Here is a 14,497-nt window from a genome sequence, read left to right on the forward strand (position 1 = left end):
CTTAACTTTCAGAAAAACAACTCCTATTAAATTTCTTTAAGTTCATATTTCTGAAACCCAATGCTTTGATAATCTTTTATCAAGGCTTCTTAAACTTATACACCTTTGCCTTAGATAGTTTATATGTGTGTCTTAAACAATTTAGACTAATTGCCAAATCTCATAATTCGAATCATGGAAAGGGATACCATAACCATAATCGAATTCGAGAATCCAATTTTCACAATCACTATATTCTTAAAATCTCCCTTAGTGAAAGCATTTCCTCATAGTCATTTTCATGAGGGAGGGAATCTTATGACAATTAGATTTTAATGGTGTATGTGTTCCTATCCATGTGAATTTGTCAAAACCAAAGTTTGTGACAAATCCAAACTCGTATGGACCGAACCTTCTCAATCTTGATTTCTTGCCTTATGGTAACACGGCTGCCCATGTCTTCCAAGTAGTTAAGCAGCTCACCCTTTCCTATTAATGTACTTTCAATTGATCAAGGTCCTTGCCTTTTATGCATTCAAATGAGAACTCATAGGCTCACATGCATAATTAACTCAATTGGAACGACACAGAGACAAGGTAATGTCAACACGATAGGTTGTAAACCTCTACTCGTGTGCTAGTGATGATCGATAAGGTTTATTCTTGATTTGTTCTTGAAACCTTTCAAGACCATTAAGACTCTCACTGACTCCTTGACATATAAGATTCTCTTGTTAATAAACATTTCTTGACAAACAAATATTCAAGAGTTAGTGTAGCCTTTATCAAGGCAAAACATTTCATAAAATTGGTCCTAGTTGGTCTTTGTCTTATCCAAGACATCAGAACTTTCCAATTTCAAATGTGCGAGAATAGGAAGCCTTTTTCCAAATTCTACATTTGATGAATGTTATAAACCTTCTGAAGACTTGTCACTCAATATTACAATCTTAACTCTAAGACTTGTTTTGGAATGAAGTATGATTGACTTCTTGATTTAACCATTTCTTCAATTCTTGATTCCTCTTCTTATACATACACTTGTACTAAGACTTATTTAGATGATCAATTGAAATATGGTTCTTAATCATTAAGACATATCATAAAGTATAAAAGGTACTCTCCATTCTTCTTAGAATAGAGAAACTTTTATCTTTCTGCCTACTTGATTCCTTTATTCGTTCTGCTATTGATTTAAACCTTTTTCAATCAATTCAGAATTACACTTAATCTTATAAATATAATCATATTTACTAATCCTTTAGTAAATCATGACGAATATCTTTGTTACCCTTGTGGTGGACTTGATCAACACACGACTTTGTGTACTCGATCTCCTACTCATTCACTTGACACTTTGTCAACGAATTAGTCTAATTTCCAAATATGCAATTTCTCATTCATCGTGCAACCAAGTTGCATGATTCCAAGTTTCTGTCTAATTGAAACTTGGGCGATGAGAAACTCTTCCTATTTGGTAAATTCTTGACATTTCCACTATTAACATAATTAAGAATCTTATCCATTCGTTGTAGAAATATGCAAACATTAATTTTTCATAACGATTTCATTGCAAGGAAATAAATAAATAAATAAATAAGTCAAATCAAAATTTATTTTATTCATAAAAGCAGCAGAAAACATTTGTCCTTACAATGCAAAATCAACTGAAAAACTATGTAGTCAAATATTCCTAACAATTCTATCATAACTTTCTAAGCTCAAAATCTAATCTTCAAGTCCATGCGATCGAGATCCATTTCGTTGTGATTAGACTCATCTTGCTTTTCCATCAAGCTTCTTCTCTTTTCACTGATCCTGCAAAACATTCAAATGTAATCTCATCACATTATGTATTAAGAATCAACGAATAGGAGCTTAATGGAGTTAGATAGTGGATTTTACCTGAAGCACAGCCATACTCTTTGACTCTCCCATCTTCTGGACACTTCAGGCTCTTAGGGCAGACTTGTATCCAACGCCCTTTCTCTTGGCAGCAAACGCAGGTCGGTTCTCCTAGAACGTCATCGGAAGCATGGTTGGTTGACTTTCCCAACAAATACGCTCCATTGCTTTGCCAAGTCATTTCTGATTCAGTAGCAATGAGCATGTAAGTTAGGTTAATGAGGTTTTCGTCATGATCCATCATATAATACTTTCTTTTGAACTCATTATATGATTCGGGAAGTGACTGCAGGACCCAGTTCACAACCAACTTATCAGGGAATGACGCACCAAACATTATCAATCTATCGATGTGTGATTTCATTCCTAGAACGTGGGCACACACGGGTTTATCATCTTCATGTTTCATTTCCAATAGGGCTTTAGTGACATTGAACCTTTCAATTCTTTGATCTTGTGGGTTAGGGAGAATGATTGGAGGAGGTGGAGGAAGTGAAGCATGATTTCTTGTTCCTCGATCGAATCGTGGAATATCATCTTCATGTGGAATGCTTGTTCCACGGGATTTGGGAAGACCATAGTTGTCGTACTTTGATATCTATAAAACGGGAGAAAAATAAATTCAAGTTAGTTGATAGATTTAGTCCTTAATAAATCACCCAAATGAGATACTAAGGCTAGGACCCAACACAATATTCCACAACTCGGGAGAGGGATGCCGTAACCCAAATTGCAGAACATTTGAAGGTAAGTGAAAGACGATTCACTAATTTTCCACCATGAAAAAAGAAAACCGATTAAGTTTTAAATATTTTGAAAACTCCTAGATCCTTTGAGATTCATTAAACTTTTCAATGGCATGTTTAAATCTCGATATGCCCCTCTAGTTTGTGACTGGGCAACCAAGGATCACAAAGCGGATGTGAATAACCATGCAAACTTACATGGTGCCCTCACATGTTACAATCACCTATTCGATGTGCCGGTTAACCACACATGCTTCACCAAACTATGACAAACATTGAGTCACCCTTTGCTACCTTTGCTTAGAACCATTTAGTGTGCCGGTGAACCACACACGCTCCACTAACGTCTTTGCAAGGGTACAAAGTGTAATTTCATGGAATTGCATCAATTCACTTTTGCCTAAAGTAACTAAGATTGGGAATTTGTAAAACATTTAGTTACTTTTGTACTTCATTATACTTATAATGGAAGGTTTTTGTCCTATCCTACCCGTTCGGCTAACAACCCTCCACTAGTCAAGAGTGCGGTGGGTAAGAGTGGATACCCATTCAATCGCCATTTTATAGGCAATTTCCTTAAACACCCCTTATAGACCAGCTTCGTGAATGAGGCCTACTAACGGTAAGACTGACTTTTACTCATACATATATAATATTAGACTTTTAATGATATATATAGTATAGGGTGTATTTTACACTTTTAAAATACTATGTGGTCAAATTTAATAATTATACTTTTAATTCAATTGTAAACCAAAAACTATATGGATTTATTAAATCTCTTTTAATTATACACCGTAATTAATTAATAAAACCATAAGGGTGTGATTTGAACTTTTCAAAACAATACTAGGGTTTTAGAATTTAACATTCCTAAATTAAACCTTTAATCAACTTTTAAATTCCAAAACTTGAGGGCAAGTTTTTGAAACATTTTAAAACATTAGGGTTTAGAATTTAAATATACATCAAAATTAAACTTTTAATCAAAATTTAAATTCAAAAACTTGAGGGCAAGTTTTGAAACCTTTTCAAAAACATTAGGGTTTCAACCATTTAAATTTCAAAACAAAACTTTGAGTTCAAATTTAAACTATAAAATCTAAAGGGGAAAATTAAAACTTTTCATAACACAAGGATCAAATAACAAATAATATAAATTAAACAATTAATTTCATCATTATCTATATTTGACCTAATTTCAATTTCTTGCAAAATAAGTTACCCAATTAATACAAATAATCAACTATAATCATATAAGGAAGTTATTATCTAATCAATTGGTAATTATCTTTTGTTTAATCAAGGATATACTCATAAATATGCATAAAATCGGATTTTAAAGATCTAAAACCAGGGACGGAACACAAACGTTATATCTTCGGGGGCCGAAATCAAACTTCAAAACAAACTATATAAACATGAAAATTTTGATTCAAAATTTTGACATATAGTTTAAATAATATAACTACTAAAAAATCAATCAATAGTAGAGTGTGTTCTCATCTTGATATGTACGATAAATAATGAAATTAACTATTAGTTAAGAAATAATAAAATAAATTAACAACTAATTTTTGATAAAACTATAAGCTACATAAACTTATTTTTATTATTACATCACACTTTAAATGAAATCACATATCTATTAGTCCATTTTATATTAATAAATACATTTATTCTTTTGTTTTACACTTTAAATACAAATATAATTTATATGATTCATTAAAAAAAGGACATATTTTCAATTAATCAAATCATAGTTGTCAGTATAGAGTTTAGCCTGTATCATACATCTATGATCACACTCCACCTTCTCATATTCTATATCATAATATAAACAAGAGAGAGAAACAAAATAAAAGAAACAAAAACTGGGTAAGAAAGAGAGCGAAAAAGGGAAGAATTATCGTTACAACTTACTGGGACGGAGAGGAGACCGGAGAGGGTGATGCGGCGACCGGCGAGAGGAGAGATAAGCGTCGGAAGAAGGGAAAAGCCCGGAAACCAACAAAGAGGATACAGAAACGGAGAAGCGAAAGTTCAGCGATAGATTCCGGTGGAGTAGATGCATTTGGGTGGCATTATCTACAGTGAGATCTGGACTTTTTATGGAAATTGGAATCTTCTAGGTTTTTTGTTTTGATAGACTCAAATTTTGCGTTAAGAGTTGCATACATTTGAAATATGGTTTCCTTGTTTTCCTAATTCCAAATAAAATACGATTTTTATTTTTATTTTATCATTGATTTTCGGATGTTTTATTAATGATTTTTGGATATGTATTCGGATGTGTGGTTAACGTAATGTGTTATTTAGATTCTTAGATAATCACTAAATTTTGTAAATGATACTGTATTACATTTAGTTGTGAACTTAAAACAGGGGGCCAAACTGATTATCGAAGTTATTTCATACAGAAACTATACATATAATGGTATTAGCAGCCTTAAAAGCGGGGAGGCCATGGCCCCCCTTGGCCCTTCTTACGGTCCGCCACTGTCTAAAACAGATAAGGCAAGTATCCATGAGTAAACCAACAAGAAATCCCGAAAATAGCTCCATCTGACGCTCGAACTCGCCGAGTACCACACTGGACTCGCCGAGTTGAGGCCTACTCGCAGAGTACACTATGGTACTCGCCGAGTTCATCAGGCAGGGAGCTCAAAACTCGATTTTGCAACTTGAACAAACATACAAGGCATCAATACAATAGAAACCAATCAAGGCTCTGATACCACCGATGGGTTTTGGCCATAAGAACATCCTATGTGCTCATACAAACCCTAATGTTTGGATCTAGGTTTCTCTATTGTACATGCAATTCATCCAAGACTATAAACCCTAGTTCTAGCATACAAGTAATCATACTAACATAAGAATGGGTTTAAGATATTACCTTGATTGTTATGTAGCAATAACAATCACAATTCCTCCTTGTAATGACTTTAGAAAGCTTAGAGTCACAAATATCACTCCTCTAATGGTTCACAAACACCAAGAGCAAGAGGATGAAGAAGAGAAGAGAAGGAGGCTGCCCAAAACGTGTGGAAACCCTAAGGATGTTGTTCACCACGTTTTTGGGGCATAAGGGTTCTTTAAATAGTGAGGCTATTAGGGTTATCTAACAAGGAAACGCTAATTTGGATGCTTAAACCCTAAGCAACCCATGGACTCCTTTCTTAAAGGCCCTAGGACGATTTCTAATGGGTTTCCCCATAGAATTCGTCCATCCCTTTAATATGAAGTCCATTAGCTCAATATTCAACTATCATACAATTAACAGTTCTAGTCCCTTAGTTTAATTAATGTCTTTTAGTCACAAACTCAATTCTTATTAATTCTTGACTAATATTAATTAAACAATATGATTTCTCTTTTAATATATTATTCTCATAATATATTAATAAATCATATTTAATCCTTTCTCTCCATTATTCATCCTATCAAGTTGCTTTGGTGAAGGCAACCCAAAAGGACCATGCACTATCGGGTCAAGTACATACCAAAATAGTTATGGACTTAGACACTAATCCAACACTATCAAAGTGAACCATCAAGTTAAGAGCTTTATACCTCCAAAAGCTTTCCAAGTTGGTGATGATTCATTATGAGATGGTGACGATGATGGGAGATCGCACTTTGACATTCTATGAGTTTCGAGCATGTGGAGCCCCGAAAGTCTTTGGGAAGAAGGACCCGATTATAAGTAGGCGTTGGTTAGCAGACGTCGGGAACATCTTTCAATCTAGCCTTTGTCATGAAGAGGCGAAGGTCCGCATTGCATCCTGTCTTCTGAAGGACAAAGATCGAGACTGGTGGGAGGAGGTTGGGTACGCCTTGGGAGGTAAGGCGATTAAGTTGATGACTTTGGAGGATTTTATGGCGAGATTTCTGGCTGAGTTTTCACTTGTGATTGAGGTCCAGCAGTTGGCTAGGGAGTTTTAGGACCTTTTCCAGACTACTGAGACGGTAGCAAAGATCATTACTATGTTCCATGAGAGGGTGTTATTAGTTCCGTAGTATGTGGCATATAAGGAGATGATGAAGGCGAGGTACCACGCGATTTTGAGGAACGATATTCGACAGTTTGTGAGTCGATCCAGTTTCAGGACATTAGAGAATATGATAACGTGAGACAGAGTGAGGGAGATTGACTTGGAGATGGAGAGGAAGAGGAAATTGGATTAGGTTCAAAGCTTAGAGGGTTCAGGAAAGAGGCCTAAGGTTTTTGACTCGAGGATGAGGGGCCAGTAGGGCCAAAGCCGCTACAATGAGTGCGGTAAGATGCACAATGGGGCATGCAGGGTGGGTGGTTTTGGCTGCTTCAAGTGCGGTACAACGGGTCATTTCAGAAGGGATTGCACTTACACCACCACCACCCAGGTAGTTATTCTGATTTGCTTTCATTTCAATCAGAGGGGCCATAAGAAGGCCAATTGCCCAAGTTTAGCAGCAGTAGGACCAGTTGCAGTACCTGCTCCGGCAACCTTGTGGATTGCAGATGGCCGACATAACAAGGAAGAGGCATATGTTGTGAGGAGTAGGGCTTTCCAGCTGACAACCGAGGAGGCTTGTACATCACCAGATGTAGTGACTGGTATGTATCTTCTCCTTATCTCTTTATTTATGTTGATTTTCTGCTTATATCTGTGTGGTTTGTTTTAGGATCATTCATTGTGAACGGTATCTCTACTTTGGTATTGTTTGATTTAAGGGCTACCCGACCCTTTGAATCTCTTGACCATAGCAAGAGGTTTGTCGATGCTCCGGGGGAGCTGGATTGTAGACTAGAGGTTGATACTGCCGACGATTGTCCTGTACGAGTATCTAGGATTCATCGGGGTTGTGTCTTGGAGTTGTTCAGCGAGCGGAATCCGATCAATTTGGTTGTTATTCCCCTGGATGAGAGCAAGGTTATTTTGGAGATGGATTGGTAGAGCCCCAATGGGGAAATGATTGATTACGAACAGTAGTTGGTGTGTATCCGGGACTTAAGTGGGGGAGAGTTGGTGATTCTGGATTTGTTTCCTATGTTATGGATACTCGAGAAAAGGGTAAAGAGATTGTGGTTAATGTTCCAATTGTTCGGGAGTATCAAGATGTGTTCCCGGATGATTTTCCTGGAGTACCTCTAAAGAGACATGTGGAGTTTTGGATTGACATGGTTCTTGGTGTGGCTTCGATAGCCAAAGCACCTTATTGATTAGCTCCCTTAGAGATGCAGGAGTTGTCTACACAGTTGCGAGAGCTATTAGACAAAGAATTTATTCGGCCGAGTAGTTCGCCATAGGGAGCGTCGATCTTGTTTGTGAAGAAAAAGGATGGATCACATTGGATGTGTATCAATTACCGGGAGATGAATAAGAAAATGGTGAAGAACCGTTGTCCACTTCCGAGGATTGACGATTTATTTGACCAACTTTAGGGTGCATCTTGGTTTTCCAAGACTAATCTACATTCGGGTTATCATCAGATGAGAGTCAGAGAGGAGGATACGTAGAAGACGGCCTTCTGAACTTATTATGGTCATTATGAATTCATGGTGATGCCCTTTGGGCTCACCAATTATCCAACCTCATTCATGGATATCATGAATCGCATATGCAGACCTATGTTGGATCGGTCTATGATTTTTTTTATCGATGGCATCCTAGTCTATTCTATGACTAAGGAGCTGCATGAGGAGCTTCTGAGGTAGGTATTGGAGACCTTAAGGAGGGAGAGATTGTATGTGATGTTCTTCAAGTGTGAGTTTTTGTTATGCGAGGTGTAGTTTCTGGGGAACCTTGTCAACCAAAACAGTATTCCGATCGATTCGCCCAAGGTTGAGGCGGTGATGAGATGGGAAGTTCTGAAGTCTCCATCTGAGATTTAGAGTTTGTTTGGTTTGGTAGGTTACAATCGGAGATTCATTTAGGATTTCTCCAATATAGCGGTTCCATTGACTCGATTGACGAAGAAGACCATCACATTTCGTTGGGGTCTAAGTAGTAGGCAGCTTTTGAGACCTTAACGCAGAAGTTGTGTGAGGCGTCAATTCTGACCCTTCCAGAGGGTGTTTGAGGATATTATGGTTTATTGTGATGCGTCGATCACGGGTTTGGGTGCAGTTCTGATGTAAAGGGGTCTCGTTACTGCTTACACTTCGAGGCAGCTGAAGCCTCATGAGGCGAATTATCCTACACATGATTTGGAGTTGAGGGTTGTGGTGTTTTCCCTCAATATTTGGCGACACTACCTCTATAGGGTCCATTGTACTATCTACACGGATCACAAGAGAATGAGGTATTTGATGGATTAGCCAAATTTGAACATGAGACAACGTAGGTGGTTGGATGTGGTGAAGGCTTATGATTGTGAGATCCTTTACCATTCGGGGAAGGTCAATGTGGTGGTCGATGCTCTCAGCCGCAAGGTGCAAGGTGGTCATGGTTCCAATAAAAGATATGTGTTTCAGGATGATTGTGAGATCTTTTACCATCATGTTCTGACAGGTCTGTTCCAAGTAGGGCTCGATGCCGGGCGAGGCCCGATGGTTGTCGGGCATGGCCCATCGTATGTTAATATGTATGTTATAAGGTGTTTGGGGAACTCACTAAGCTTCATGCTTACGGTTTTCAGTTTATGTTTCAGGTACTTCCGAATTGAAGGGGAAAACTCGGGATGATCGCATTACACACACCATGACCTCCTTTTATTTGACTTTGATGTATTGAGAAGAATGATAGATATACTCTTATTTTCTTTTAAGGTTTTATGAACACGTTTTGGATGATGGTTTTACTATTACTAAAATGAAATTTTTGGTCTTCAATTTTGGGATGTTTCATTTGTGCTTATGGTTTTGTAGTTTAAACATTTCCAGGTACTTTCAGTGTTAAACAGAAGACCCCGATTTGATCACACTGCATCCTCTGAATATTTATTCCGCAATGTTTATTTATGATATTACTCTAATGTTTTGATAATACTTTTACTCTAATCATCTTTTGAGATAATGCATCAATGGTTTTGACTTATTTAATGTTAAAATTTTATTCGGTAATTTTGGGATATTATATATATATATATATATATATATATATATATATATATATATATATATATATATATATATATATATATATATATTCAAAGCTTCTTCATCTTTTCTTGCCCCATGTGTTGTTGACTTATGGATTGTAGGATGTTAGACCCTGTAGTCTGTGTTGTTGAGATTATGGTGGTTGTTGTTACTGAGATATTTCCCGTATGGCTTTCAGGATTGTTGTACACCGAGCTAGGCTGTTTTAGCTATGTACGTCTTTGTTAAGTTGTCGAGAAGAGTCATCAAAAAAACAACATGAATGAAAATTGGATAGGTTGCACCCACTTAGCATTGGTTAGCGATGGGACTAACAACCATCAAAGGTTCTTTAGCTTTGATTTCTCGTCGACAGGAGTTATGTGTAAATTGGATTTGGGTATGGAGAGATGCTCCGTGGTCTGTGGCTTTTAAAATGAATACAGATGAACTTTATGTTATAGGAGCTTTGCAATTGCAACCACAACTGACCAGTAATGGTGATTTGTTGCTCAATACTTATTTTCAACAACTCGATGTTCTTTTAATCCCAAGACGCGGGTGCCATCAATCAAGAGTAGTCGAATCAATGTTGCTTCAACTCTACGTAAAATTTTATTAGTGAAACATTTTGTGAAACGAAGAAAACATAAAATTACATTTTGATTTTCGATACATTTTTATTACGATTTTGGCTTTCAGTTATCTTGTTGAGGTTACAACTACTTTTTTGGTCGGTGCTGCACAGGAGTCATCAAGAAAATAACGTGACTGAAAAGATAAAATTAAAACTTAGATATTAGAATTAAATTTAATCTTAATTGTTGTTGTATTCAATAACTTATAAAATGTTTTGAATTTTTGATATGTTTGTTAGGAACTTAGGATGTTATGGTCTAAATTCACATAATGCAAAATATCAATATATGTGTAAGGGTCGGCCCACTGTTGATTTTGGCAGTCCAAAGGCGTAGAACAAAAAAAAAAAGCTGATGGAGAAATATATGGAACAGAAAAACGTTGTAATCCGATAATCACGAATTCATGATTAAAATCCCTTCTTTCTTCATAGAATCACGCCTATCAAAGTATCAATCGATCGATCGGATTCTGTCAAGATTTTCGCTCTCCTCTCCTCTTTATCCCAGTTCTCACTTCTCACCAAGGCCGAATTTGCTGTTTTCAGTTTCTTAATTCTCCTACTCGAGGTAACTTCTGTTTTTGCTTTAATTGAATGATAGATAAGTTTCATGATTGGGAAACTCTGTCTTTTGATTAAAGAACATAAATCATGTTTTATTTTTCATGTGTAATTCTGATTTATGCTTTTAGTTCTTAAGGCTGAAACTTGAATTTCTAGTGGATCGGTGAAAAACAAAGCCATGACCTTTTTTTTTTTGGTACAAAGTACAAACAACTATTGTTTCCACATCTCATCTTATTACCTTATACATGAAAACAAATAAATCATGTCATAATAGCTTGCAAGAAATGAATGCTGCTCAATCAGAAGCATCAGTAACCAAATAAAATAAAATAATTTATCGTTTAGTGTGTTCACTATAGTTATAACATGACACTCATTATACTCTTTCCAATTTTGAAATTATCATCCTACTTATATCAAGTATGACATCTACTAATTTGGATTATTTTCTTTTCTATTACAGCATTCTACATTCTTTTACTACAATATGACACCTAAAATAGCAATGTAATTTTTTTTATGGATTTAGTTTAAGTGGAGAAATATCAATGTAGTTTATATTCGAGATGTTTTATTTGACACCATTCAGTCATAAACACCTAGAATAACAACATAGTTTTTGCTCATAAATATGTTTTATTTGAAGTAGTTTGTTTTCTTTTCATGTTTTTTTGGACTTAACTCTAGTAAAGAAATACCAACATACTTTATACTCAACACCTTTTTGACACAATGTGGACAGAAACATATTTGTGTGTGTGTGTATATATATATATATATATATATATATATATATATATATATATATATATATATATATATATATATATATATATATATATATATATATATATATATATATATATATATATATATATATATAACCATGCTCATTACTTAATAATTTTTTATTAGTTTTTGATTGCAACTGATTTTTATCTTGTTGGAAAAATGCAGATGTCGGATTATCTATGCGAAGATTTGATTGTTGAAATATTTGCAAGACTACCACCGAAATCCCTCCTCCGATTTAGATCACTCTCTAAATCGTTATATACTTGTATTTCTACCCATGGTTTTATACGCATGCACACTCTTAGATCCCCCAAAAAAATCCACTTCATTCATCTAATTAGCGATGACAAAAATGAAAAACAACAAGAATTCTTTTACACATCACATGGAGAGGAGGAGGAATTGGCATTGTATTTGTGTCCCAAACGTGGATACATTGATATAACAACAGAAGTCCCGTTCCCTTCTGGCCCACCTATTGGTTCATGTAATGGAACTTTCTGTTTGTGGACTAAAAAAGGTTTGATTCTATGGAACCCTTCAATCAGGCGCAAACTAATCGTGCCTGAATTTCCTCAGAGATCTGAACCCTTTTCGTTGCGAGGGATTGGGTTTGGATTCGATCCAATCAGTGATGACTACAAAGTTGTCCAGATATCATATGTCAAAGGCAACAATTCATTTGTTTATGCTGTGAAGAGTGGCACATGGTGTGAGATTGCTTCCCCTAAACATCAAAATCAGATTCAGATTTTCCGTTACGATTCCTTTTTTTTCAATGGAGTGTTGCATTGGGTGACATATATTAATCAAAGAGAAAAGAAAAACGCATGCATTAGTTGTATACTAACATTCAATTTGAGCACTCATGTTTTTGATATGATTCCAGTGCCTATGTCCATTCGGAATTGGACGACATCGGGACTAACAACCATCCAAGGTTCTTTAGCTTTGATTTCTTGTAATGGTGAAATTAGTGAAAGTTGGATTCGGGTATGGAGAGATGCTTCGTGGTCTGTGGGTTTTAAATTGAAAATAGATCAACTTTTTATTTTAGGTGTTTTGGAATTGCATCCGCAAGCTTTGTTGCTCAATACTTTCTCTCATGGGCTCCATGTTTATAATCTCAAGACGGGGGTGTCATCAAGAGTAGGCGACTTCAATGCTGCTTCAAGTTTATGTAACTTTTATCAGTGTGTTGAAACCCTCCATTTGTTAGACATGGGGGAGACTATTGCTGAAACGGAACTACAGAAGAACTATGAAAGAAAAAAATAACAACATTACATTTTGAATTTCAAACATTTTAATTACCATTTTGGTATTTGTCATTGGTACAAAAGTTTTTTTTTTAGTGAATAAATTAACATATATGTAATTTCCTGCTTGTTTGCCAATAAAAGAGATATTATTGAGGGTAAAATTGTTGATGATTGATGATCACATCAAGCAGAATATACTTGTAAAATCCAGCCCATCAGGCACATTTTTCTCCATGTGAGTGCATTTAGAACTTCATATATGATCTGGCATTTTGTCGAGCACGTAGTAGGCGTCTGTGCTATGAGCGCATCTAAACCACTCAGCATATCATCAAAATTCAGAACCTGGAAACAAGCAAACTGGGCACACAACTATGAATAGACTAAAATAAACCCTCAAGTTCTTAAAGCATCAAGTTTTACATGAGCTCGGCTCGGGCTCAACTTGTTTGTGAGACCTGACTAAATGCGACTGAGCTCGGCCTAGCTAATAGTCAAATATCAAGCTCATTTTTGTTTTTAAGCTTGATAAAAAGTTTGTTTATAATTATTTGATATTTACTATTTAATTATTAGTTACAAATTAATATATTAAATTAAAATTAAAACATATATTATATAAATTTGCATTTGCTTGTTTAGGCTCGCGAGCCTAATCGAGTTTGAAAGATGAAACTTAGGCTCGAGCTCGTTTAATAAATGAGGCTGAAACTAAGCTCGAACTCGTTTAATTCGGCTCGAGTCGAGCTTTTAATGAGTTAATCCCAAATAGCTCATTAGTAGCAAACGTCATATACGGATGAAACTGCGAATTTCCATCAAGGAAAACAATCACATAAAATAAAATAAATATTCTCACAAATACCGGTTTTTTTTCTAGCCTCTGTTTTAGGATCGGACTAGTCCCACTACAACTTTTTGTTAGTTCCTTAGGTCTGTCTTTTTATGACCGGTTTAAGATGATTTCATGAACGTTTTTAGTTTGGGTTAATGAAATAGAAAGGTAACGTAGTTTAGGGTCTGTACACATTAAGGTAACAATGTTTTTTTTCGTATACATTTGCCAATTGAACTTGTTTGACATGTACTTATTAAGGTGATATGACCGATGATCATAGGTTTTTCCTGATTTGGTATATTACGTGGCATTATGTTGTATTACGTGGCATTAAATGAAATTACTTAGCATTTTTGACACATTATATGAATGGTAATTGGAATTAGGGCTCATAAACAAAATAACCCACCGCTTTCATTCCGTCGTTCCCCTTTCTCAATATCGAACATTTGCAATTGAAATCGATTTCTATTTCTTCGACTGTAATGACGAAGGGATCATCCCTCATCGTGGATGTCCACTATAATGGTGTATTTTCCCCAACCCCCTTGTATATTTCAACCCAGAAATTGCATCTGTACGAGATGTCAACTTCAATGCTATGGTATTTTCAGATTTCATTACATTCCTTGAAAAGCTCACAAAGAATATCAACTGCAAGGATGTTTACTACTATCTTCCACATGAATGGTTGAGTGA

General features: G+C 35.7%; 1 protein-coding gene across 1 annotated transcript; it reads left to right on the forward strand.

Moving 5' to 3' along the window:
• The first annotated feature begins 10,682 nt into the window (after window positions 1-10,682).
• Window positions 10,683-13,430, forward strand: LOC111882395 (putative F-box protein At3g16210). The gene is made up of 2 exons (XM_052765168.1): window positions 10,683-10,904; window positions 11,861-13,430. The coding sequence occupies exon 2, from the start codon at window positions 11,861-11,863 to the stop codon at window positions 12,974-12,976; it is 1,116 nt and encodes a 371-aa protein (XP_052621128.1). The 5' UTR covers window positions 10,683-10,904; the 3' UTR covers window positions 12,977-13,430.
• Window positions 13,431-14,497: the final 1,067 nt, after the last annotated feature.

This window comes from Lactuca sativa, chromosome 7 (assembly GCF_002870075.4).
Source record: "Lactuca sativa cultivar Salinas chromosome 7, Lsat_Salinas_v11, whole genome shotgun sequence".
NCBI classification, from domain to species: domain Eukaryota; kingdom Viridiplantae; phylum Streptophyta; class Magnoliopsida; order Asterales; family Asteraceae; genus Lactuca; species Lactuca sativa.

Excerpts from the sequence above, each read along its gene's own strand:
- LOC111882395 (XM_052765168.1), top strand. The coding sequence starts at position 11,861 with ATGTCGGATTATCTATGCGAAGATTTGATTGTTGAAATATTTGCAAGA.